A 27,389-nucleotide genomic window follows, 5' to 3' on the forward strand; every position below is an offset into this window, starting at 1 on the left:
ACTCTGATTTGCAAGTGTTTTTTGAAGAATTCAGACAAGCGATAAAGTATATACCTAAATAATGTAATATTTTCAACAGAAAATTATTTTAATTGTCATTTTCAAAATTGGAACTGATTTGTCGAGACTCGAGTAAACGTGATTTTTCACGGGTCTCTGCGCCACGATGACAATAATGATGCTGCATTGAAGTTCTATGAAGAAAGTTAATATTAATGTCTCTTGTTTATATTTTACGTTTCCTTAGTGTACTGGGAAAATCAACGTTCCAGGTGAAAAATTGTCTTAACTTTTTTGTTCTTTTACTTAGCGGTGTGAATGAAAACGTGTTATCGACTGTAGGTAATTTTGAGTTAACCTAAATCAAAATTAGTTCGGTTTCGGGGCGTTGTTACTTATTATTATTTATTTTAGTTTAGGTTGAGTACCTACTTTTTAGACTCATAATAATAAATAATAATAATTGGATGACTTGTATAGCGCCGTTTTTGTGCAAAATCACCTCAAGGCTGTACAAACTTATATACATTTCTACAGTGATCTATGTTATAACTTAACTATTTATGGAGATAATATACAGTACAATACTTACCTGGTAGGTCACTTGAGATTAACACTTAATTAACATTATCTAATTGTTTATTAGCGAAATTTAGATACAGTATTTAGGACATAATTGGAAAATTGAATATAACTGGACCTTCTCTTAGGAATGGTATATTTAATTTAAAGGTACGACAGCTCATGTTGCTATCCCTCTCTTACAATCGATACTCCTGCAAGAATTTTATTTTTATTAGAAGGAGTGAGGGTTTAAATTTAATCGTCGTTTGTTCCAACATAACCTTTGACTGTAATGATAATTCTCAGTTATATTATTTTTATGTGACTGCCGAAAAATGGTCCCAACACCTGTATGGCTATGACACCGCAAAATGGAAAATGTTCTGCATGGGAAGGAGATTAGAATGATGTATGAATTCGGAAAGAACCTAGATATTTAGTTCTATTTAGTCCAGCCTATCTAAATACAGCTAAAGTAATTTTGAACAACGTTTCAGCGACATAGCTCTAATGAGAGTGTCCTTGCACATTACACCCCTAATTAAAGTCTTTTTAAAATTATTTTTTGCAAGTCATCGGTTTTTTTATCCTAAACATCTGGTTGAACCAAAACTCTTAACTCTCTTGTTAAAAAAAATAATAATTGCATTGATCGAATGCCTTTTTGAACCCTGATCTCTCTCATTGCAGTATAACATAAGCACATAATACCGATAAAAAATTCATACGTTCAAGTGCGGCCTCAAGGTTGTATTCAATGATCGATCGTCTATGGAACGCGTCATGTCTTGGTTCTATTCTATCCATTGATAGCTTCGTCCACATAGGCAGGTTTCAACATAGAGATGTGAGCCTAGTATCTGATAACGTACACCTCGTGCCATACGTGCCGTGTGGACTTGTTTCCTCGAGGCATCGTTGCCATGTCAAAAAATAGAAACTCTACCAAACCTGGTAAGTTTTTAGATTCTCACGGCCAAAAGCATTTTTGTTGTTTGTTTTTGGGGTGTTATGCCGTGTTGCGCTAACTCCTTCTTTAGCCGACGTTTCGGACAGCGTTGCAGTGTCCATCATCAGAGCAGATCCGGTATCCAGTCACATCTTCGGATCTACCGGATCTGCCCTGATGATGGACACTGCAACGCTGTCCGAAACGTCGGCTAAAGAAGGAGTTAGCGCAACACGGCATAACACCCCAAAAACAAACAACAAAAATCTACCAAACCTGTGGAAATCCCTTGAAATGCACAAACGTGCGAAAAAAACCCCAGATTTTGGAGAGTTTTTATATTTTTTTTTTTATAGTGAATACCTCACAAGAGTCCCAACTGCTCCCGTCTGGAGCCAGTGAGACTATGGCATCCCCAATTGGGGGATGTTTTGAGGCTGAAGGTAAGTGGGGAAGGGAAAGAGGAAGGTGGGGAAGTACCTGGCTATTCAGATCTAGTCACTAAACACGGCTAAAGCCATTTGGAGCAACGTTTCAATTCTGAATGGTGGTCTTACACCAGGGCGATACTGGTAGTATCTTCCACTCAGAGTCCTCCCAGTGGTGCACATTTTTCATATTTTAGATTAAAAAAAACTTCGTCGTTACCGATTTCTTTAAACAGGGTGTTAAGGGACGTACTTGACTTACTTTAACCAGTGATTCTTGACATTACTAGCAGTTGAAATACCAAATGAAATTATGGAATCCGGTGACTTTGTTTTTTGTTTTCAACATAAAAAATTTAAATAATCACAGGGTATTGGACAGTTAGGATCGGGGTAAGAGGTTGGTCTGTTATTGGGCTGAGTGAACAATGACGTCATGTGGAAGAATTTTTTGTTTGGTTTTGAAAAGAATTAAAATGAAATCTAAAAGTCGCCGGATTCCAAAATTTATTTCACATTTTTACTCCAAATAACGCCAGAAATCACTGGTTAGAATAAGTCAAGTACGTCTAACACCTTGTACTCCGTTTCTGTACTTGAAACTCTCCTTATTCCTAGACATGGCAAGGCAAGTGAAGGCTGTCACACTGCCCCATGCGCCCGTTTCATGCCATGTGTGGACAAAGCTCTTATAATAAATTTGTTACATTGTACCTTGCTTCTTGCTACGTCGCTATTGTCGGTCGGTGGCAGACAAAACACTTGGCCGATACATGGCCATGAGCCTGGCAGCTAACAGAAAATAACACCATTCAAGCGGCACTCGTGTCAAAGTGGAAATGATTATGTGAAGCCCTTCACCTACACTGTCACATTACACTGCCAGGGACAAAGAAGGTAATACATCTAGGAAGTCGCAGATTACGCCAATCAGCTGGCGCAAAATACGCCAGGGATAATGATGTGTATTACGTGTATTGTATACGTATTATTATTATATTGGGTATGTATGGTTAACGACCACACCACCTAGCTACTACTACCTATATATTTATACTGTATGGCTCGTTTACGCGTGATTGGTTTGGGAAACCATCCAAACCCGTCTCGAGATGTCTCTTTACGTCAATCCACTTGATGTGAATCTACGTCGTAGATCCTCAGGTTTGTTTTAATGCTTAAAACTTTGCAAATAACAAATACCACTGTCTGTGTTTTGTAATATTTGTATTTGGACATGCCCGACTCTTTTCAAACTCGCGTTGGTACTTATTCTTAAATATTAATTAATAATATAATTTTTCTGGATAGATTGTTACGATCTCTAAATGATAAAACATCTTTTGCTCTAATACAGATGTTTTCGTAGGTGTTTTGGGATGAAAAATTGATATTTGAAATACATATGCATTTTCAAATACTGTAGATATGCAGGTACCTATTTGTATGGTAATGTAGGTACTTATGTACGTATGTGTATGCTACTGTAGGTATGTACCTTGATAGAACCCTCAAAATTCATTTAAAAATTTGAAAAAAAAAATTGCAATACTATTATTTTTATGAATAAGATTATTTCGTAAGCAGTCTATTTTAGACAATGTATATTTTTAAAGTTTCGAAGTTGTTCTCTTAACGTTATAATTTAGGGTTGTACCTCTTCATTCTGTACAATAACTAACTAATCAATAGCCATGTCCACAAACTGAGCTCCCAGCGTTTGAGGCAGTTCCCAACAAGCAAAAAAAGCAGTAAAAAGGGCGAACGAAATCAATTGTAATAGTAATAATCTTTCGGGCCTTTGCATTAAGGCGACCCAAGACTAATAACGGGGGTTTGCTCAAAGCTCACATTTTTATTAATTCCGACGAATTCGTAACGATAATATGTATTTTTTAAATCGATCCGTACAGATGTAAGTTAAGTATAAGATTAATAAAAACAATATATTATCATTAAAATATTTTCTGTAAAAAGGTTTAATAATTTTATAAAACGTTTTTAACTATAAAATTGGATGAAAGCACCAGATTTTATTTTTCTAGACGATGATTTAGTAACATCCCGAGAGATCCCTCTAGAAACACCTGAGATTTTAGTAATACGTTCATCAGAAATAATTTAAATAATCCCCACGGAAAGATCAATTTTTTTAGGCTTGCCAGAGCAAATCCGACCGTAGGTCCGTCCAATACACCAGGGCCGCGCGTCGCATTATTTTGTGCATGGCTTCTTCACTTACGTCGTTAAGATTCTGACTTGTATTGTCTCGTCTTAATTTTGTGTTTTCTAGGTCATGCATCGCGCGATTCTCGGTATCCGCCGGTAACAGCAACACCCTCAATAAATTGACACAATGATATTTCTACAATCAGTCACACGTAATTTTTCTAATACAAACATATTTTTATGATCGTGGAAAGTGCATTTAAATATTATTTTATAGAGATGCAACCGCTTGTAAAAATATTTTTCTCGCTTTTTATTTGCGGTTAGCGACATATTGGTTAAATAATATCATGTATTTATATTATTATTCTTCCTGACAATCGTCAAGTCCCCGCAACAGCGGTCATCCGCTGAGTAAAAGCAACAAATGAGTAAAAGTTTTTATTTTTCTTGGTACGGCGTTCTTTATTGAAACCTTCGATTTAAATTAATAGACTTGAATAAAATGTTTTTATTTGTTGTGCATTGAAAGCGTAATCATCAGTTTTTTTTCTTCTTTTGTGTGTTAATGCCACACAGTAGTCCCAACTGCTCCCAACCGTTTGGAGCCAGTGAGACTATAGCAATTCCAATAGGGGTATATTGTGAGGCTGAAGACAGTGGGGAGGGGAAGGAAATGAGGAAAAGGAAGGTGGGAAAGTACCTGGATACACCCAGATCTTGCGTCTTTAAAAAAAATATTCCGTTTTCGGAACAGGATAAACATTATATAAGTCAAAAATTAACTTTTACGAATTGAATGCACTCAACTCTTTCACATTCTGTTTTTTTTTTATTTTTTATTACTGAATCATTTATTATCAAGCATGATCTAATTTTCTTAAATATTTTTTTTGCATATTTCGCATAATATTATGTAAAATTAAAATCGATTCTTATTCGTTTTTTAAAAAAATATTTTTCCGTTATCATTAATTTGTTGAAAATGTGATTCACTCCGAAATTTATTCAAAATTATTCTGAAAACGAAGGTACTTCAGAAAACCGATAACCTGTGATTGGTAAAGAGGTAACGAACGAATGGTTTTGTTTTTAAAATGAATTACTCGTAAATCAGAGTTTGGGAAAATAATCAATAACTTTTTTATTATAACAAAAAATTCGCCATAGTACCTATTATTAAAATTAGTTTTACTGTATAATTACAATTCTCAAAACACTTTTAAAATTTCCAAATACTAACCAACTATAACACCGTTTCCTCGCAAGGGTAGGCAGAGAGGATAGACCGCCACAACTAGATTTAGGCATGCAATCCTTGCTTTATTCACATTCATATGTCATCTCACACATATTCTTCTGTTATTCTGACTCAATGTCATGTCAAGACACGCGTAACAATTGAATTAAAATTACTTTATTAAATTACGGAATGACTTTATTACAAGTAATATTACATATTCACAGAATTATTATTCTATTGAATGGGAAAAAGAATGAGGAAAAATCCTATATTGAAACTAATATTTATCCTTTTGTCAAGCCTGGGGATATTTCTATATTCCATCCCTTATGCCCGTGACAGTCCACGCTATAAGCGCACTATAATTTCGTGACTTGGCCTATTTCACTATGTCGCTCACCATACATTCCCATTGGTATTATGGCGAGCGATATTCTCAAATATTAATATGAATACACAGGGCTGATTCAGTTACTCCGGTAAGATTCTAGCTTTATTTTAGGTCTCGTCTTAAGTCTTCCTCGGTCGATCCCGACTTTTTCTACTACTCAAAACACTCCCTAAACACTCCTGACACTAATAAGAACAATCTATGAAATTTTCAACGAAATGGGTCCAGTAGTTTTTGATTTTACAGGCCACAAACAAAGGAACATTCTTTATTTATTTATATAGAAATAGAATTTTGCACAGCCATAAAATAATACAAATTGAGACATTTATCATATTAATTTATTTTACTCTCTTTAAACAATAGCTCACCTTTGCTCTTCAATATGTCTTATTGTCATTTGCATGTGTTTTGTGGCATTTTCACTTAACCTCAGCTGTTATTTTGCAATTCCTCATACATAATTGCTTTCAAGGCAAGGATGTGAAAAGTAAATGTAATTATAAGTCAGTAGAAGAATTTAATTAATTTTCTTGCTAAAATCATTAACTCATTTTCTAATAAATACTGGGTGGTTGATAAAATAATTTTTTATTTAAATATTGAAGACAATATTAGTGATTTCTAAACGAAAATCTGAAACAGAAAAATCAGAAAAGGAAACGGTCACATCTGGGACTCGAACAAGTTCTGATTTTTCTGTTTCAGATTTTCGTTTAGAAATCACTAATATTGTCTTCAATATTTAAACATTACAATTTGAGGTTTTACTCAATAAAGTCATTCCGAAAAATAAATAATTTTTTATTATTTTTATTTTATTTTTTTATTTATTTGTTTAGTAAATAAAACATTTGAACAAATTTAGAGTAGTCCCACAAAGCTGTCTATATTCAGGCAGCTTGTCTGTAGGTTCTATCAATTAAACATTCTTAATATAACGTTAAAGAAAATATTTGTAGATAAATACATGTATAGTTTTAAGGAAACATGTTATATTACATCTATAAAATATCTCAATATACCTGCCTAATAACAAGATATGTAGGCAGATACATTAAGAAATTCAAATATACATGAAAATTTCGAAGGCGATGCACTACGTCGTGTAATATTTTGTATCGAGCCGCTATCAATAACACACCTTACGTAGTTTTTCTCATAAGCGGAAATTTAATTCTATTAATATTTCTGTTTTCATAATTATGAATATTTTTACTAAATACTATTTCGTCCTTAAAGTATTTAGGCATTTTTTATGTATAAAATTTAACACATTATATAGCAGTCTCTTTTTGATTGGAATTCAATTCAGCTCCTCTCTCATTTGATTCACCTTTGCATATTAGCCTTACCTTAGTATTCATTTCATTGCTCTATTTTGAATAACTTCCAGCTTGTTTAGGTTTTCGTCATTAGCTAAATATAATATCGTGGAGCGATAGTCTAAATGAGTCGTAACTATTGTTTTGAAAATGAGCTCTGTAGTGTTTTTACTTAATTTATTTATCAGTCTTCTAAGAAAGATTACCTATTTGATACCTTCTGCAACACATATTGAAAATTTACTTTTAAATCCAATATTACACCAATATATTAGATTTCATTTACTTTTTATATTTTTTCATCTTTAATTATCAAATTTAACCACACGTTGTGCGTTTTAATACCTATTTCCGTATATTTTTTTTGTTAAGTTCCGGTTCACGTTCTAGGTGGTGGCCGTATTGGATACTACCTTTTTATCCCGCCAGAGATCGCATGATTATGGTCCCTTCAACGATCTGTCAAATCGGAATAATCAATATTATGGTGCCTACCTGAAGAAAGTAAAAAAATATTTGTAATTGGAATGGTAACATTTCAATGAAAATTATTAATTCTACACACCCCTCTTTCTCGAGACGAGTAAAAAATGTAATTCTTGCGTTAGTGATGTAATTTCGTTATGAATAATTAATTGTGCTCTGTTCCTGTTTCAATATAGATTCAACTCAAATATTGTCTTGTTTGGAAGGGAAAGCATATAACGTACACGAAAAGCATTGAAATAGTGTTAATTATGGGTTTTTATTAAGAGGAATCACCGGCGCCGAGAAATTTGAATAATATTTATTTTACAAAACTGTTGCTGTCACTGTCACTGGCACTGTCACTGTTGCTGCCACTGTTACTGTCACTGTTGCTGTCACTGTTACCCGCGAAACGCGAAAGCGTGAACCTTAAAAATTCTTTTCATTTCGGTTCATGCGCGAAAGGGACAACTGTACCTCGTGCTGATTATACCTTATAAAATCGTCAAAATCAGATTTTTTTTATTCCCCTGCTTTTTCCAAAACTGACCGGTTCTTGAGATTCTTTTCACCGACTGTATAAGTTTATTTTTCTATGTCTGTACGTTTTGGGTTTTTTTAAATGCAATGTCAAATTTGTATACTGAACGTCTGTTGATGGCGTTCAATAAGCAAATTTGTATACTGATCGTCTGTTGATGGCTTTCAAACTAGGCAAATTTGTGTACTGAACGGCTGTTGATGGCGTTCAAACTAAGCAAATTTGTATACTGATCGTCTGTTGTGGCGTTCAAACTAGGCAAATTTGTATACTGACATACGGCATATTCAAAACAAATTACCAACGTAACTTCAATTTGGGGGGCTGGTATACACCTCTACCATAAGAGATTCTCTACGCCAGGTTATATTCGGATTCCCAGATTCATAGGGTGAGGTTAGTCCAGATCTTGGTGACGGGTGATCCTTTGACCTTTCTAGCCGAGCTCTGTCGACCCAACGCCTTACACTGCTGTGGGAGGGATGGATTCATACGTCACTAGATCACCCAGATTCCTATCCACTCCTCAAACACACCTTTTTCATCCCAGAACATCCTCTCCTTCCTTAAATTATAAAGACCCTCCACGCAGCAGCCCCAAAAGTGACACAGACGGCAAGGGAAATTATTTTCCTCAGGGCCTCCTGTGTGGAGTTAATCTAAAAAATACATAGTTTTATAGTGTGCTGTTGTTCCTAAATAATTAGTTACAAAATAATTATGAAAATTAGTTTTATGAGCGAATTTTATGGAAAAATTGCAAAGGTATTATTTATTTTTTATGGTATGGTAAGAGAGTAAAAAAAAACAATAAATCTCAATTTTGTATCTAATGGTAATTTATTTTTCGTTTGCTTATCTAAAACAACACAAAGTTACCTATGTAGTTCGATTATTATTCTGACGTAAAATTAGAAATTAAAATTAAAACTCATAATAATGTAGCATAAAATTGTATTGAAATTTTCATTAAAATAGTGTTTTTTTAGTGCTTAAATTTGTTAAAAATGTTATTAGTTTCAAATCTAGGTATGTAAGTTCGGAAATTATGGTGAATCATTGTGAACTTATCGGACCAATGCTGCCAACTCAGGCTCTAGTATAATCTATGGTAATGACGTTGTTTTCTTTTAAAAAGATAGACTAACATCCCCTGATTACGAATAACCTGACGATATTTGAAAATATCCTACTACCACCTCAGTAAGTGGAAAATGTTGCTTGTATTGTGGTGGAGGACTTAGCTAGCTGGGGAATTGAACTCAGGACATATTGGGAATGCTGTTTATTTAATACATTTCGTACTGTATTAATCGTAGCGAAGTCCTGTTTTAACTCGACCATTTGGCATTTCATCTGTCTGTAGATTAGTTTATGTTCCGGTTCCGGTTTAAGATGGTGGCCTAATTGGGTACTACTGTTTTATCCCGCCAGAGATTGCATGATATTTATCTATATTACCTATGTTTGTAGTTTTCCGTTTCATTTATTGTTTAGATATTTATTGATATTGACAAAAAACCTATAGTTAACAACTGTCCTACAGTTTCAATCAATCGTTTTACATGACCCGGGTCGCTCACAACCCACTAGCGTCGTGAGAAACCCGATTACTTGTCTACTTTCACTTTCGTTTAAGGAAGGTATGAATTTATAATTTGTTTTACTAAACCTATTACCGACCAACCTTCCCGTTATAGGGAACCGGTTCCAAAAGACTCTGAAAGAAGAAGCGCTTCTATGTAGATCTCCGGTAACTGGAAACTGGGACCACAATAATAGCCAATTATAGATTTCAGAAATTTACCACTCTTTATTAAATTGGCTAATCATGTCTGTGAAGTGATTCGAGGCGTGATGCCCGGTATACAAAATTCATATTCATTACAACTTATGTGGTCGTTCGCCACGCCACACCGGCAGCGGGCACCCGGGTCGCGGTAGTGGATAGCGACACCCGGGTGCTGACAATCTATGCGCCTGGTCACTCCGGTTGGGAGAGTGGGTCGCGAGACCCGGGTGCAGGCGAAAAAATAATTCATTCGCTCTTTGGAAGCTCGTGAGCAGTTTTCAATGAGCGGGTCATTTACAGTAGACCCAGGACTAATAGGCAGACAGGAGATGAATGCTTACCAATTTACAAAATAAAGTTCTAGGTCAAAGCTGGTTGATAAAAAAATAATACTTTACTATTATTGAATGATTTTATTGAATATTGATTGACCTTCCAGAGAATATTACTTTCAATAGTGTGGTACGCGGCTTTGGCTTTGAATTCCCGTGCTTGTTAGTATTGTATAAACAAACAAAAAAATCCCTGAAAATGTTTATTCATTTTCAATATGAATACAAAGGAATGGTTTGCACCGTAACAAGGCATTAATTATTCTTGAATAAATTTATGACGTCATAATACGGCAAACTCAATTAGGTTCAAGGAATTGTGACAAAATGGTTACTATTAATCTAATTAGTAATCAGCAGGTTAGTCAGTAATTAGTAACTAGTTACTTCATAAAATCTTTCACCTTCTTCGTTATCACCCAAAGTGGTTCGCTACGTTTGGTGACTTAACGGGAGTGGCCGGGTTCGTGGGGTGAGGTTTGTGGTTTTGTCGGCAGATGTCTCTGCTCACTTACTGCGTGGCGGACCGGGTCGGGAGAGGCTGGTTGAGGGAGACCTTTTGACCTCTCCAGCAGGACTCTCTCGACTCATCGCCTTACACCGCATTGGGAGGGGTGGATTCATAGATCCGTTCATAAATCCTGGACACACCGATCGCCAGATTCCTACCCACCCTGCATACTATTTTCTTTCCAGAACTGCCCGTTTACTTTCCTTAAAAAGATCTTCCGCACACCATTCAAGATGACGTAGGCCCCGAGGTCAATTCTTGTACTCGGTCCTCCCGTGTGGAGCTAATGTAAAAAAAAAATTGTTTATGAAAAGGCGAACAAAAAAAATCCCACATTTTCTCATTATTTTTTAGATGTTAAAAATACAGTTCAAATTAGAATGAAAAGTTTCTTTAGAGTTGCTGTGATGTTAGCTGTATGAGCTGGTAATAATTGCCCATAAAGTGAAATAAAGTTATTTTTTTCTAAAGGTCAACAGTAAAGTTGTCAACAATACCAATGGCAATGTATTTTGAAATAAAATTAACGTTTTGACACGACTTGACAGTGCACGGGGATTCCCAGTAAATTTAAATACAGAAAAATGTTGGAATATTCCAGAAAAACAAAGACAACTACTAAATTTTAAATATCATTGACATAATCCCTAAGCCTGTGACCACGCTATAAGCGCTCTATATTTTCGTGGCTTGGCCTATTTCGGAATATCGCTCACCATACATTCCCATTGATAGTGTATGGCGAGCGATGTGCTGAAATAGGCTAAGGGGCCGTTCAAGTATTACGTAAGCAGATTTATTACAATTATTTACCCCCTCTTCCCCCTTGTCACCAAAAGTAAGCAAAGCTCTTACCCCCCCCTCCCATGCTTACGTAAAAATTGGAACCTATATGCATTTTTCTGTTAATGTATTCTGTTTTTTTATTGATTCATAAGCAGCACTTATAAAATAGGCTTAGGATAGAGGACTTTAATGCACATAATATTCATTTAAACAAACTTTATTGACACGGTGGGAATCCCCGAATATGTATTCGGTTTTCAAACATAGACAATGTGTGGGTTGCCAATGTGTAAAAAAAAATAACTACTGCTGAGCAGTGCTGACGGAATCACTATCTCGACCCCCTCACCCCCCATGTCATCAAAAATAAGCAAAGCAAAGACCCCCCTGCCCCCCTATAGTGCTTACATAATACTTGAACGGCCCCTAAGCCATGATGCTTATAGCGTAATGTGTTGCCTACCTTATCCTTTGAACGCTTTGAACCCTGTAATAAATATATTTCATTGAGAAAATGATTTGCAATTTATGATTAGCTTTAGTACTTAATCATAAAACGGAAATATGTGCATGTTTTAACTTGGGTAATGTAGTGACAGTAGTTTATTCCACAGGTAGATATAGGAAGATGGGCTAAGAGTCAAATCGCAGCTAAGCACATTTGCGCCTCGATTTTATTTCTAGATACACTCCAAAAGCCTAACTTTGCCGCTTTGATAGTCCTTCCACGCCATATCTCCATTTGTTTCTATCATCTATAGTTGTATTTGTCTCTCTTCTGTCGATATATACACATATGCATCAAGCTGATATTAATTATTATTATCTTTCTTGCAGAAAACCTCGATCCTTGTCCCGCGCGCCGGCACAATTCCACGAAGACGGGCATCCAAGAACAGCAACCGCCCAAGGACTAAGAACAGACCCAAGACGCCGGAGAAACATTGCTCCGATAGCACCAACAGCAACCCTACTGACAGCACCACAATGCCGGCCGCCGCCCCTACACTGCAGAACGGCTGCGCCCACGGAGACAACGATGTGGTCATCTCCGGACTCTCGGGACGACTTCCCGAGAGCTCCAACATCGAGGAGTTTAAGAAGAACCTCATGGAGGGGATTGACATGGTCACAGATGATGAAAGAAGATGGCCTAGAGGTGAGAATAGTATAATTTTTCACAGTTCCACGACAAAACAGAACAATGAAGAAAAGTTATAAAAATTAACAAACAATCCTAACCTAACCTAAACTATTATTTTTATCATGTTCTGTTTTCGCACTGATCTGTTTTATTCGGTAACCATTTTTTTAATAATAAAAATAATTATATTTGGTGTTTCACATTGCCATTAAATCCACACAGCATCCCCAAAGATGATATAGGCAATGTGAACCACCTAATATAATAATAAAAATAATTATATTATGTGTTACACATTGCTATTAAATCGATGTTGTTTTGAAAAATACTGTCTTCATGATAGAGAACCCTATTAACCTTTCCTCATCTGTTGTGTGTATTTACTACACATTGCTTCTAATAACTTTAATAACTCTATAAATATAATAAATTCTGGGTTCAGATTTTAGGTATTCCTCCGTTATACATTTATACACTGAATTAAAAAATAATATATTACATAGTTTTCAAATTCAATTAAAAATCATAGTTTTTCGTTAAAAATCGGGAACAAATACACCAATACAATCAACCGTGTGATACTAAATACGCGAAGAGTGTGCGAGGAAATGACACGCTATTGATGTCCCGCTTTAATTCGCTATGCGGGATCATGAGACATCCACACTTCTGCAATTTTAGTTTTTGATTTAGACCATCGATACCTACGACCGCACAGCTGTGTTTGTGCCAGCCGCCAGCCACGCCGCTAGCCAGTTGGCCGCGAACCGTCGTTAGATGTGAACCCCTCGCACGTTTCTTTAGCATCTACCGATGGTTTTTTTCATGTTTTCAGCAATTAAATTACAATTATTATCACTTTTGATATAAAATATAATAAACATAATCGATTAGCTATGAATATTCATATTTTTCCGATATTAAATTGCTTATTTTGAGATGTGTATTGACTACACAACACCGTAACGCGTGTATTTTTTTAGCACAGTAAGGGAAAGGTTAAATTAAACGCTGAGTAATACTTTGTTTTCAACACTTCTGGGCAGATTTAAACTTATTTTACATTAGCTCCACATTGGAGGCCCTGAAAAAAAAATCCCTCAGGGCCTATATCATCTTTGGAGATGTTGTGTAAAAGTGTTTTAGGTAAAGGCAGGAAAAGGTATGAGGGTTGGGAAAGAATCTGGAGGTCAATATGTCCAGCAGTGATGGATGTATGAATCCATCCCTCCCACTGCGGTGAGAGTCCGGCTGGAGAGGTCAAAAAGTCTCCCACAACCAGTCTCTCTCGATTCGACCCGCCACGCATCAGGTAGCATCCGCCGCCGAGACATAGACAAACTACACCCCTGAAACCGGGCACCCCTGCTGACCAAAGTGACCAAATATAGCAAACCACTTGGGGTGACTTATGTCATCCAATGAATGGTTCCCGAGGTGGCGAAACCCATACAACCCATGCCTATACCACACGGCCTCACGAATTGAATATCTGCACCGACAAAGGCACGGTTGTTATAATTCCTACGCGTTAATATCACAACTTCATCTATATAAATGAAGTGTTACATAGAATTTAAAAAATGATTGCTGGAAAGTAATTCTAAATGTATTTTCATAAAATTCTAATCTGATTCTTTGGAAGATTTCTATCTATAAGTTATAAATGTTTCGAAAAAAATTGCTTGATAACATGAAGAGTTAATTGTTCATATTCTATTTTTCTTGAATTGTATCTCTCTAAAGATGTTATATCATTTTTTAATGTTCACACATTATATTTCTGCGCAGGTTTCAAGGGCCTTCCTTCCAGGTCTAGTAAGCTAAAGGATCTCGCACATTTCGACGCCACATTCTTTGGTGTCCACGCCAAGCAGGCCCACGTCATGGACCCACAGCTCCGACTGATGTTGGAAATTACTCACGAGGCTATAGTTGATGCAGGTAGGTCAAAATCACCACCCTTATTTTTTTTATTTGCTCGCAGGTTGTTAACACAATATAATTACTCTGTTTGTTTTGAAAAAATACCTGCAATTTTAATTTAATTAGTCTTTCTCTGGTAGTTATGATAAAATCTCTTATTTCTGAATCATTTTCATATTATATTAAGCAGTGTATGATGCAGAACTGATGTGTGGCTAGCTTTACTTTAGTTTTTTTAAGGCCATCGTCCCACGGTGATCGACATAAACCGTGTGCTGTAAGGAAGTGGGAAATGTTCTGCGATGCATATTGCAAGGTATGCTCACGGCAGATCTCAAGTAATAATTTTGTATCTTGTAGCCCAGTAAATTGTCAGTATTGCTGACTTATTTTAGAATTTACCACCTTTTGAATGTCATCATCTTCTCATCTGTCAAATTGACTCATTATAAGTGTCGTTTTATAACAAGTAACTTGAAATACTAATATAAATTTGTTAAGTCAGTCATCAAGTGTTGACCGTTTAAAGAAAGAAGAGAAAGGGGTGACTTTATTGAGACACTCAAAATATTATGTAGTTGCCAAGAAATCTTCACCACCAACAAAATATTTCCGAATCCTCCAATTATAATTGGCATTACTAGAAAAAAATTATAATAAAAGCATGGGAGGTTACTAAAAAATTATAAATATGAATATCCTAATTTGGAAGTACGTCGCATGACTCCCGCTCGCCCCCCAACCCGTTTGCAGGTCCCAATACAAATATATCGATCAGTAGGCTCTCGGCATACCACTTCATTACTAACTTGTGGTACAACGGCCTAAGGCTCTCTAAGGAAAATGTCCTCGAGAGTGAAATCTTTGATAGACACTTACATTTGCTATTTTTTTAAAGAAAGACAAACATTTCTGAATTACGAATAACCTGACAATATTTGAAAACGTCCTACTATCGTGGAAGATGTTTGCGAAGCTTGAAGAAGGATTAACAATAATATTATACTATTTGTTTTCAGGCATCAACCCCACAAGCATACGTGGGACCAACACAGGAGTGTTTGTGGGAGTATCTTCCAGTGAATCTGAAGAGTTCTGGGTGAAAGACCTGGACAAAATCAATGGCTACGCCCTGATTGGGTGCTGTCGTGCCATGTTCCCCAACCGAATCTCTTACACATTCAATTTCCAAGGTAAATTTTCATTCAATATATGTAGCTATTATCATCTATCTTTGTACAAGTTTCAATACTACGTTTAACCATTGAACAATATATTGAATTTATCAGGAATAACTTTTATATTGTATCAACAACTCTTAACTTATAGAGCAGAGCTGGAACTGAATTAATCATATTATTTTGTATTGTTCTTCCCTCCATCAACGGGGTGGAATAGACCCAGTCCCGGCATCAACTGAGGAGATAACTCCCAAAGTGGCTGCTGTATAATCCGCCTGCCATGAGCGGGCCTGAGGATTAACTGCGAGGAACCGGAGCCCTTCTTTTTTACTTTTATCCCTAGGGTCTTCGGGTTCTTTCCCCCTCAATTGCAAAACATTCTTCGAGAGCCTATTCGGGAAGCTGGCTAAGGGGCGCCGATGCCGAGTTTCACTTGCAACTGGTCCAATTGCTCCGCTCATTCTCGACAGAACTGCCAGACGACTGCAACTTAGCTGCTTTGGTCAAGTCACGACCTCATCTTAATATTTCTCTTATAATTCTTGTAACTTTCATCTCTTTATCTTATTAAAATTTTTACAGATATACCAATTGGCGGAGATGAGATGTAATCCAGTTATATAACTTACAACATGTACGCACTCCTTACTGCCTACTAACTCTGTATGCCTGAACATTGGGGGAGTCATTTTTATAAAAAGTAGCACCCTTTATAAATAATCTGTCTTAATAAGAGTCTTGATGTGTACGGTGAAGGAGGAAACCATCTGTTTCCTTAGAACCTGGGAAAGTGGTGGGCAACCTCTAATGACCAGTTAAAATATTCTTATATGTTTACATAAAACAGTTTGATGGTGATGATGATTTTTTGTTATGCCTCACTGTTTATAATATTATAGCTGTACCCTGTGTCTTATTGTTTATTTATTTGTTTTACCATAATTCAGGAGACTTAATTAACTTATTAAGATAAGCAATAATTCATAAAGCTGTAGAGATAAGAGAGAAGAGTTTAATGAATAAATAAATATAACCTAAAAATATTGGTGTTGATTCCAGGGCCGAGTGTCGCCCTGGACACGGCCTGCTCCAGTTCCATGGTGGCCCTGCACCAGGCCATCACGGCCATGCGGACGGGACAGTGCGACGCGGCAATCGTGGCCGGCGTTAACCTGCTGCTGAAACCTGGCAATGCTCTCAACTTCCATAACCTCGGCATGCTGTCGCCCCAAGGTACTGTCTATCTGTTCTATTTACATATTTATTTTATAAAAAAACTAAACCCAATGTATTGTAAAAGTGACAAAATTGTACTAAAGCCCAGTTGTTTTATAGAAATTCAAATGTAACATGGTTATTATATAAATTATGATGCATTAATACTTTTGTGATTGCAGGCAAGTGCAAGGCCTTCGACGGGACTGGCGATGGCTACGTGCGCGGAGAGGCAGCCGTGTGCATCTTCCTGCAGCGGGCCAAGGACGCTCGCCGCGTGTATGCTACCATACTGAACACGCGCACCAACACGGACGGGGCCAAGGTGCAGGGAATCACCTTTCCCTCCGGCGACATGCAGAATAAGCTCATCCGGGAGGTGTATGCTGAGGCGGGCATCAATCCCCTTGACGTGACTTTCGTGGAGGCCCACGGTACGGGCACCAAGGTGATACTCGGTTTTGTTTATTACATATTATGATTATTATTACGATAGCAGGCAGCATTCCGCTGCTGCGCTCATATCTGATTTCACAATAAGTTTAACAGTAATTGAGTTGTATTCAATTTTAATATAAGTTAACTCTTTCTTCTCTCTAAATAAGAATCCAATCGAGCTTTAAATTGGTTTATATTATAACATTAATGACACATTGTGGTTTATTCCATGCATCCACTTATCTATTTGCAAGCAAGTGTTTCCTAGGTTTGGATGCAAAAGGTGGTTTGTCAATTTTTTTTGAGTGTCCACGAGGATTTATATTTTGTGTTGGTGGCGAAGATTTCTTGGATGCCAGGGCAACTATAATGACCAGATAAAACTTTGAAAGTCTTGATCAAGTCACCCCTTATTTTTCTTTCTTTTAACGTTTGTAATCTTAGTTCCTTGAGTCTATCTTCATATTGCCGGTCTTTCAAAGCTCTTGGCTCTCTACTAGAACCATATCCTTTGCAAAATATGGACTTCATATTTGGAAAGCGTATTCCAGGAGAGGTCGCACATATGTTTTGTATATTTTTAAGATCAATTTCAGTGTTAGGGTCAAGGAATTTCCTGATTGAATATGTTATTGAGTTTGTTCTTTTGACAATCCCAGCAATATGTGGTTCCCATTTCAAGTCTTGTGATATATTAACTCCTAGGTTTTGTTGTAATGTCACTGCTTATAGATGTGTTTAGAGTGTGAACAGTGCTTTTATTAGTGACGTTCAAAACAAACATATCCGAGAGCTGTATGACGTGGCAGGTAACAATCCCAATGACGTGTTCTATGTGGAGTAACAAGGTAACAAATGGATGTTGTTCATGTTAGGCTACTGGTGATAATGACAACACGTCTATTTGGTAAATAGTGCTTTTATTAGTGATGTGCAGAATAAGCTCATCCGGGAATTGTACCCCGAGACAGGCAACAATCCCAATGTCGTAGCCCGTAGTATGTGAGGTACAGAGGCAACTCTAGGGGTCCAGAAGTGTAAGTAAGTGTAATCGAAAAAAATGAATAACATTATGACTTTTATAATTTAAATATCGTTTTTCACCTCTTTATTTTTCTCTCTTGTAACATAAACTAATTGTCAGTTTATTTGAAAACGTTTGTCAAGATTCAATGAATTGTTTGCGTTTCTGTTGTTATGAATTTCTTTCAATTAAATTATTCCATGCAAATTACGTCAACAATGATAATCATAATTTTGCAAACTAATATTCAAGTTCAAGATGGGTATTGTTTATCACACAAAAAACTTTTAACCGACATTTTTTAACATCTCCCCATAATAACCTTAAATCGTATATATCTCTATCACGGCGGTCATGTCCGAAAACCCCTTTAAAATAAATTTTGTATGATACTAAGAAAACGTCAGACATGATAGTGTTTACCTCCTTTGTCTGTACAACAGAGAAAAAAACGAGATAGTTTGGGGACAAAATTTAAAGTGACCCACGGTAGATATATACAATAGCTTCTCATTTGGACGCTAGGTGGCACTGGAACCCGCTATTACCGTACGAATCTGCACAAATATTTACTATTGCAACATATTTTTGGGAGGTCATTTACCAAAAGACCCTCACTGGTGGGGTGACAAGGTAACAGAGGGGGAAAAAATTCGGTTTATGAGCGAAATTCCTAAAAAATAAAACTAGTTATTTTTATACTAACTTTGGGCCGGGGAATCCGAATCTGGAAGAATTAGGTTGCGGCAAGCAATATTAACTGAATTACACGACTTTAAAATTTCGACTCACAAACAATTTAACTGGCCATTTTGAACGCTTTCTGACAATAAAACTAGTTATCTTTATACATCTTTATACTAACTTTGGGCCGGGGAATCCGAATCCGAAAGAATTAGGTTGGGGCAAGCAATACAAACTGAAATACACGACTTAAAATTTTTCGTTGCAGAACAAAATACAATACCCCATTTTCGACACGTTGACAATAAAATCCATAGAAAAATAAATGGCCAGTTAAATTGTTTGTGCGTCGAAATTTTAAAGTCGTGTAATTCAGTTAATATTGCTTGCCGCAACCTAATTCTTCCAGATTCGGATTCCCCGGCCCAAAGTTAGTATAAAAATAACTAGTTTTATTTTTTAGGAATTTCGCCCATAAACCGAAGTTTACCCACAGAGGGTTGTTGTTAAACTATGATGAACTATAATCTCCTCAGCGTTTCAAAGTACAAAATGACGACACGTCTGTTTGGTGAAAAGTGAATTTATTAACTGTTTGTTACGATGCTCAGTACTCAAAGAATTGAATCGCCACACAAGACAATCTCACACTACAGATTACACTTCATCTTGTTTCATGGTGCTTGACACAAGTATTTAATTCTGTAAGTTCAAACATAAACTTTAAACTTTGAAAACAACATTAGGTGGTTTCTCAAGTAAACAACATGCCTTTATCTCATCAAGTTTAAGCTCATTATCCAAGCTAGCCATAATTCAAACTTAAATATTGCAATATAACATGTTTAGATTAATTGACTGAGTGTAGCTAAGTACCATAAATAAACCACTCTCTAGATCGATATCTTCGGGCTTTTTGTATGGCGCCATTTTGTCAGCCCCTTAACCACAGACGACCACAGATAAAACGGTCGTTTGGTCCAGACAGGTAAATATATGGTGGACCATAAGGAAATCTCAAGGTCATTTAAAAAAAGAGCAAACATAGACAATATACCTGCACCCAGCTAACATCGTTCATTCACTAGCCCAATAAAATTATATAATAAAAAATACTGGAATGCAGGAAAAGGAAAATAAAAAAAAACCCACAGCTATGCACGCATCAAAATATTTTTTATTTTCAAAAAGACAATGGACAGTAATACAAAACAGGGTCAGTACAACCGATGTATTGAGCATTGATTTATCATTGAAGTAGAAGATAATACTAATATATCTAAACAAAACATGAAACAGAACAAGACACAAAAAAAATAAAAAGTAACAGTCTCAACTAGGAATCGAACCCAGGATTTCTGTCTTACTGCAACAACTTAATAGGATTTAATTTGACCTTGCACAAAAATACAAGAATATATACACAAAATAGCACTAGAAGTTATTCAAGTTCTCCTGCAAGGGTTTCATATAATTTTCACAGCTTTGTCGTCAGCAAACATCATTGAAAATATTGGTACTTACATGATGTAATTCTGGAGAGGTTTAAATGAACTTGTTTGATGTAATCGTGGCTTTGTTTAGCAATTTTAGTCTCCTAATACGTGGTATAAGATCGCGTCGAAATACGGATAGGTCTGAAAAGGAAAATTAATCAAATTATTAGCCAATGAAGTACATTCAGGAATCATGAACATTGTATCAAAGAACGAGAGGTTAGTACCTGTATTTAACAACGTGATCGGGTCCTTCTTTCAATTGGTGGAGATAGACCGGATATTTTATGATGATTGGAAGATTAAGCGTTGGCAACGCATTATTTTTTAATCCCAAAAGTACCGATTTTTGATTTCAATCGCGAAATGGCACACACAAACAAACGTATTTCTTGCTGCTTCTTCCTAGCACTGGATTATCGAATCCATTTGAGCAACCTTTAACACAACACGGCATTAATTTATCACCTTGAAGAATTCTAGCACGCAACATTATTTTTAGATGGGTGAAAGAAAATTCAAAATATTTACGCTAAAACCTTCAACTGACTTCAATCTGCGAAATGACGTCTTGGAAATTACCGTTATTTTTTTATCGGAGCATAACACATGTTTAGCTTCTCTTTCTGTTACACGAGTCGCTACGGTAGAGAGCGAGAGATCAAGATACAATTTTTGCTCTGAGCCAATGAGATCTGAGCTTTCAGCCACAACAGCTTTGTCTATAAGAATTTGGGTTGAGGATAACTCCTCCCATCAGGGTTACAAGGTTATGCGAGAGTTATACGCCCCTGCTAAGTACTGTTTTATATCAACTGTTTTTTTCAAGATGGTGGCCGTTTTAATGGTTCAGTAAAGATTCTATTTTCAAATGTAAAATCATTGTGTTTGTGTTTCTTATTCACGTTTTTTTTAATATTAAGGTACCTACCTGCATGAAGAAAGTTTGAAAAAGAATAGTCATTGAGATTTCTTTGTTTAATTTGTATAATTACAAAAATTATGATTTTTTTTAAATGTTACTTAAAATTTATGGTTTTACACTAAACTTAATTAAATAGGTAAGTATTTAAGTACTATTTACAATAGGAAATTTTGGTTTTGATTTATTAAATAAGAGAAAATTAGAAACATACTTTTATGGACGCGAGGTCTACTGTTCATAGAACTTACTACTTATGATAATATCTAACGTCTCCCATGTTTTTGGCAGGTTGGCGATCCCCAAGAAGTGAACGCCATCTATGACTTCTTCTGCAAGGACCGCAAGACCCCTCTGCTGATTGGCTCCGTGAAGTCCAACATGGGCCACACGGAGCCTGCGTCAGGGCTGTGCTCCATAGCCAAGGTTCTTATCGCCATGGAAGCCGGAGTCATCCCTGCCAACTTGCACTACACAGAACCAAACACGGAAATTCCTGGACTTCTCAACGGGAAGTTGAAGGTAAATTCATTGAAACAGACTGCAATTTTTTAAACGGTTCCATTACAAAACAGAACTTTGAATAAATGTGGTAGAAAACTAACCTTACCTAACCCAACCCAGTCTAAACTGACCTCACCTGAACTAGCCTAATCTAGCATATTATTTTATCATGTGCTGTTTTGTCGAAGTTCTGTTTTATCCAACACAGTCGACATGATATACCCTCGATTTGTAAATGATTAAATTGTGAAATAATAAAAAAAATTACTTACGGACGCCGGGATTTGAACCCGCGACAAAAGCCTTACCCCTCGACCACATAGGCCGTCAACCTAACCTGTTATTTATTTTATCATGTTCTGTTTTGTCACGGTTCTGTTTGATACGGCTACCCTTCAGAACACAGACAATGTGAAAATTAAGCAAACTGATAAAATTATCAAAAATTGCTTTGCATGTTAAGCATTCTTAATAAGTGGCGCTATAAAAATTGACCAGTAATAATAATCTCCAGTTATTATTAACTTAATTATATGTATAATGTAAAATGATAAAGCACTTTGTATTTTATGTACCTTCATAATTGTCAATAAATAGCCTTACATACTACCATATTCCTTTTGTTTGAGTTTTATATCCTAAGATGGCCTTAGCCCCAAGTTCAAGTAATTTTTTCTATCCATATCACCTCATTATTGCATTGCTTCTAGTATTCGACTGACAATTCATTATATTATTAATTTTGTTGACCAATCAATCTAGGCACTTATTACTTAACTGTATTATTTGTGGGTACTTATAAAATTCTTGAATCAATGAATAAAATTCTTCTTAAGTATCTACATTATGGCATGGTTTGATAAAGGTTTTAATGCCATTATTAAAATATAATAAAATATATTATGAGATTTTTACGTTTGCTACGTACATAGATACGTATTTAATGCTGTGTGGAGATGTGATTGAATGAATAGCGAACATAAGTGATAAAAACCTGTTCCTTAGTATGTACTTGCAAACCAGGCGGTGTGAATTTGATTTTTCTACTAGTATGATGTTTTTGACTTTGCCACCGGCCAGTTGTCTGACTGCTTCCTTCTTGTTTCGAGGAGTTAAAAATGATAACACTGTGGTCTGTTTGGTGGAAAGTGCTTTTATTGAATGTTTATAAGGAGCGGGGTAACATATTATTATTGCCTCAACGATAAGAAATCACTAATAGTTTTTATTTTCAGGTTGTGGACAAGAACACCCCGTGGAATGGGGGCATCGTAGCCATGAACTCCTTCGGATTTGGGGGGGCCAATGTCCATGTGGCTCTCAAGTCCAACCCCAAAACCAAGCCGGCCCTTGCCCCCAAGCAGGGCATCCCGCGCTTGGTGACCGTGTCGGGCCGAACAGAGGCAGCGGTAGAGCACCTGCTGGATGCTGTGGAGAAGGCCCCTGTGGACCCTGAGTTCTACGCCCTCCTGGCGGAGGTGCACAGGAATGACATCGTGGGGCATCCCTTCCGAGGGTACACCGTGCTCGGAGATAATGAAAACGACAGGGAAGTTTTGGTAAATATCTTGAAGAGTATTAGGTATTTTTAATTATTGAAACAATATTAATAAAATGGTTCCATGATAACTCACAGAATGACAATTCAACACATCTTTAAAAAATGCTAAAAAGTTTTTAAAAGTGATGAAAAAAGCTAACATGTAAACCTTACCTACTATGTAACCTATTTAACCTAGTTTTTGTTTCATCACTTTTCATGACTTTATATCACTTTTTAAAGGTGAAAACACAGTGAATAGAAAAATAATATTTGTGCCAGCTGGGGGGAGATTCTGATTCTACTCAAGAATAGGGAATTGTCCTTAACCTTATGAAATTTATTATTAACGACTTTTACTTTAACTGTGATTACAATTCTCATATGACAGTGAAAAAGTTGATAATTTGAACGCTAAGAACAATTCCCTATCCTTAAGCAAAACCGGAATTGCTCCTCTACCAATTGCCCGAATCTACCAAGTCCACGCATCCTGGATTACTTTGGCGGCATCCGTACATTACAAGTTCAGCCTTTCTTCGCATATCCTGTGGAGTCGCTTTCCCCAGAATTGAGTGTGGGGGGGGGCCAACTGGATATCTAAAAATTTGCTTATAATCATTATTTTATCTAGCCTTGCCTCAAGCAAGACGAAAAGCGCCCGGTCTGGTTCATCTTCACCGGCATGGGCTCCCAGTGGCCTGCCATGGCCTGCAACATGATGAAGCTCCCCGTCTTCAAGCAAACCATTGAGCGCTGCGCTGCCGCCCTCAAGCCCTTCAAGGTGGACTTGATCAAGATCCTCGCCGACCCCACGGAGACCTACGAGAATGTAGTCAATTCCTTTATATCCATCGCCGCCGTCCAAGTGGCGCTAGTCGACCTGCTGCTGTTCATCGGGATCGAGCCCGATGGCATTGTGGGACATTCCGTCGGAGAAGTTGGTGAGTTGAACGTCTTTATCTAATAAACCCAAAAAAACCCTTACCCAATGAAAACTATCGATTGTTGGTTTAACGCTATCATCTGGGCATGCTGTCACTGTTAGAATGCACATCTAAAAGGTCATTTTAAGGTCACCGTGCAGCAGCTTGATCATAAATAAATTGCAGACTTTTTTCTGTGTAGGCGAAAATTATTTGTATTCAATATACTTCCTGATGCCTTATGAAACAGCAAGTAGTGTAAGTCTTGCGAGCTATTTCTAATGATGAACTCTTTTTCACAAGGGACAGAAAATGTAAACGTAAATTGTTAAATGTGCGCTTTTGTCAAATTTTTCCTAGAAAATAAAGAATGTTGAAATACACAAGGGTTAATAGGTATGATAGACAAGACTGTATACCTATACCTATGTATGTCGAGTGGAAAGATATTTTAGCCAACCAAATTTCTTTATTGTGTTCTTATTTCACTCGTTGACCCCTCACTGTACAAGAACTCTGAATAGTGGGATCCACAATCATAAATCTCCCGATTTTATTATTTTGATGTACACGGCTGTCGCATATGTGATGTAGTTTCACTTATGTGTCAAAATATGCTGCATGGTGGGATTGAAAAGGACAACATTTTTAAAGTTATCATATTCACGGACTCAACGTCTATTAACCTTTTGAACGCGTTAATTTGCTCCGTTTTGTCTATACTCGTACGCGGTACATATTTTCAAATACCTATGCACGCAATTAAATGTCAAATTATAGCATTCTGGCATGATTTATTGGACTATATAGACAGAACAGATTATTCTCCACAATATGAAAACAAATCCTCGTGTGTCAACACTCTAAGATGTTTATAAAAACAAAAACATAAAATTTCATTCAAAGACGTACCGTATCTTTTGAATGTGGTCCCGCCATTCACTCGGCGTGTGTGTACTTAGGCCACTGCGTTGATAGACACAAGTGGGACACCATGATCACTTATCATTTTTAGTTATGAAAAGTTATGAATGACATACTAGTACTAACGCCAGTTGACAAAAATGTAAACTAAAGGACTAAAAGGCGCGAAGAGGCGCACTTGATTATCGATCTTTTTTTATGAAAGACAATTTTATTTTTGAGAAATTCTTGTAGATGTCAGCATCGTGATAGTTCTACGAATATCCAAGTGAGCAAGAAATACATTTATGACAAAAGAGCGCTGGAATATCGGCCGTCAAAGTTTCCGTATCAACTGTTGATACAGCCGCGTGTGAGTATAGACTTTTCGCCGTAACAATAGTTGATACGGCCGCGTGCAAAGAGTTAATGTTGCTTTTTAGGTTATGTGATATGACACAATGTACAGATAATACATGCGCATTTCATTGCAAAGCAGTGACAAATTCTCAAGGGACACAAACTATGGAAACGCCCGAGGGGTTAAGTTCTTTGTTAGTTACAATGTCATAGCCATGTGATGTGTTAATTTGTTAAAGATTTGTATTTAAATTTAGTTATCTAAACTTTAAAAAACTTCTGTGTCTCTGTATTATGCAGTATATCATGTTAAGTACAAATAAATAAATATACCTCTTTTAGTCAAGAACGCGATACCACACAGTGGAGTAGTATGTAGCCTGTCTATTTGTGTCACCACGCAAACACTTCTATACTTAATAGTATCACACCCAAAGAAGATTAAAAAAAATTATTGCTGATTTTCGTGAAATGCAGCGCGTATCGTATCACGAACCTCTGTTTGTTCGCAAGTGTCCATCAATGTGTTAAGGCATATTCCTCATGCAAACTTGTTTGGTTTGATTCCAGGCTGCGCGTACGCTGATCACACCTTTACAGCGGAGCAGGCAGTGCTGGCGGCATACTGGCGCGGCTGCAGCATTCTGGAGAGCGACATTGCGCCAGGAGCCATGGCTGCCGTGGGCCTCTCGTGGGAGGAGTGCCACAGACGCTGCCCCCCCAACATCTTCCCCGCCTGCCACAACAGCAACAACAGTGTCACCGTGAGTATATGTTTATTGATGAAACATGACAAACAAAACAATTAAGAAAGTGAAGAAAAATGACAAACAACAATCCTAACCTAATCTAACCCAATCCTACCTAACTAAAACTCAACTCAATATCCCAACCTATCCCAACCTAACCTTCCCTTCCCTAACTTAAACTCAATTTAACTAAAACTGAACCCATTATTTTTAAATTCAGATGGGATTGCGATATACAATGTCAGGCAAGTGGAAGAGCGACAGAGTGCACGCTAAATGGGCTAAACCAAAAGGTACTATGACAGCGGCAACACTTCTAGTGTGTGTTATCTATTCAGTTTTCTTTTTTATTCTATCTTATCGACAGAAAACTTATAAATATTGACAACCGAGAGGAAGAAATAATAATTACAATGATGATATTCAGTATCATTAGGGTGCTAGTTCCTGGGGTGGGATTTGGCCTCCTCCTTAAATGTTCCTCCTGGCCCTCCACCTCCAGTCTTCCGTCCTTCACGTCCTGCTCCACACAGACTTTCCACGTTTTCCTCGGCCTGCCTCTGAGTTGCTTCTTCAGGGGCACATATTAGTCATCATTTTCGGCTATTTATGACATTAAACGATTCTTTTAATATTCTAGATTTCCGGCCCAGTGGACGAAATGGAAAAATTCATCAAGCAGCTGCAGAGTGAGGAGATCTTCGCCAAGGGTGTGAAGAGTTCGGGAGTGGCCTTCCACTCCAAGTACATCGCTGAGGCCGCCCCCAAGCTGAAGAAGAGCCTTGATAAGGTCATCACAGACCCCAAGCCCAGGAGTTCTAAGTGGATCAGCTCCTCCATTCCCGAGAGCAAGTGGGATACCCCCCTCGGTAACTTTA

General features: G+C 36.9%; 1 protein-coding gene across 2 annotated transcripts in view; it reads left to right on the forward strand.

Annotated features, from left to right (window-relative positions):
* FASN1 (Fatty acid synthase 1) overlaps positions 1-27,389 on the forward strand; it is a 95,034-nt gene that overhangs the window by 42,112 nt on the left and 25,533 nt on the right. For both annotated transcript variants that reach the window (XM_089633222.1, XM_089633221.1), the window contains exons 2-11: positions 12,337-12,658; positions 14,435-14,587; positions 15,589-15,762; positions 16,810-16,983; positions 17,148-17,413; positions 21,821-22,051; positions 23,269-23,592; positions 24,208-24,517; positions 26,333-26,526; positions 27,152-27,380. In XM_089633222.1, the coding sequence (XP_089489348.1) occupies positions 12,487-12,658; positions 14,435-14,587; positions 15,589-15,762; positions 16,810-16,983; positions 17,148-17,413; positions 21,821-22,051; positions 23,269-23,592; positions 24,208-24,517; positions 26,333-26,526; positions 27,152-27,380 (2,227 nt within the window). In that variant the 5' untranslated portion in view covers positions 12,337-12,486. The remainder of the gene's footprint in view (positions 1-12,336; positions 12,659-14,434; positions 14,588-15,588; positions 15,763-16,809; positions 16,984-17,147; positions 17,414-21,820; positions 22,052-23,268; positions 23,593-24,207; positions 24,518-26,332; positions 26,527-27,151; positions 27,381-27,389) is intronic.

The sequence above is a fragment of the Hesperophylax consimilis genome, chromosome 7, assembly GCF_061612785.1.
Source record: "Hesperophylax consimilis isolate HC1 chromosome 7, BYU_Hcon_1.0, whole genome shotgun sequence".
NCBI lineage: Eukaryota > Metazoa > Arthropoda > Insecta > Trichoptera > Limnephilidae > Hesperophylax > Hesperophylax consimilis.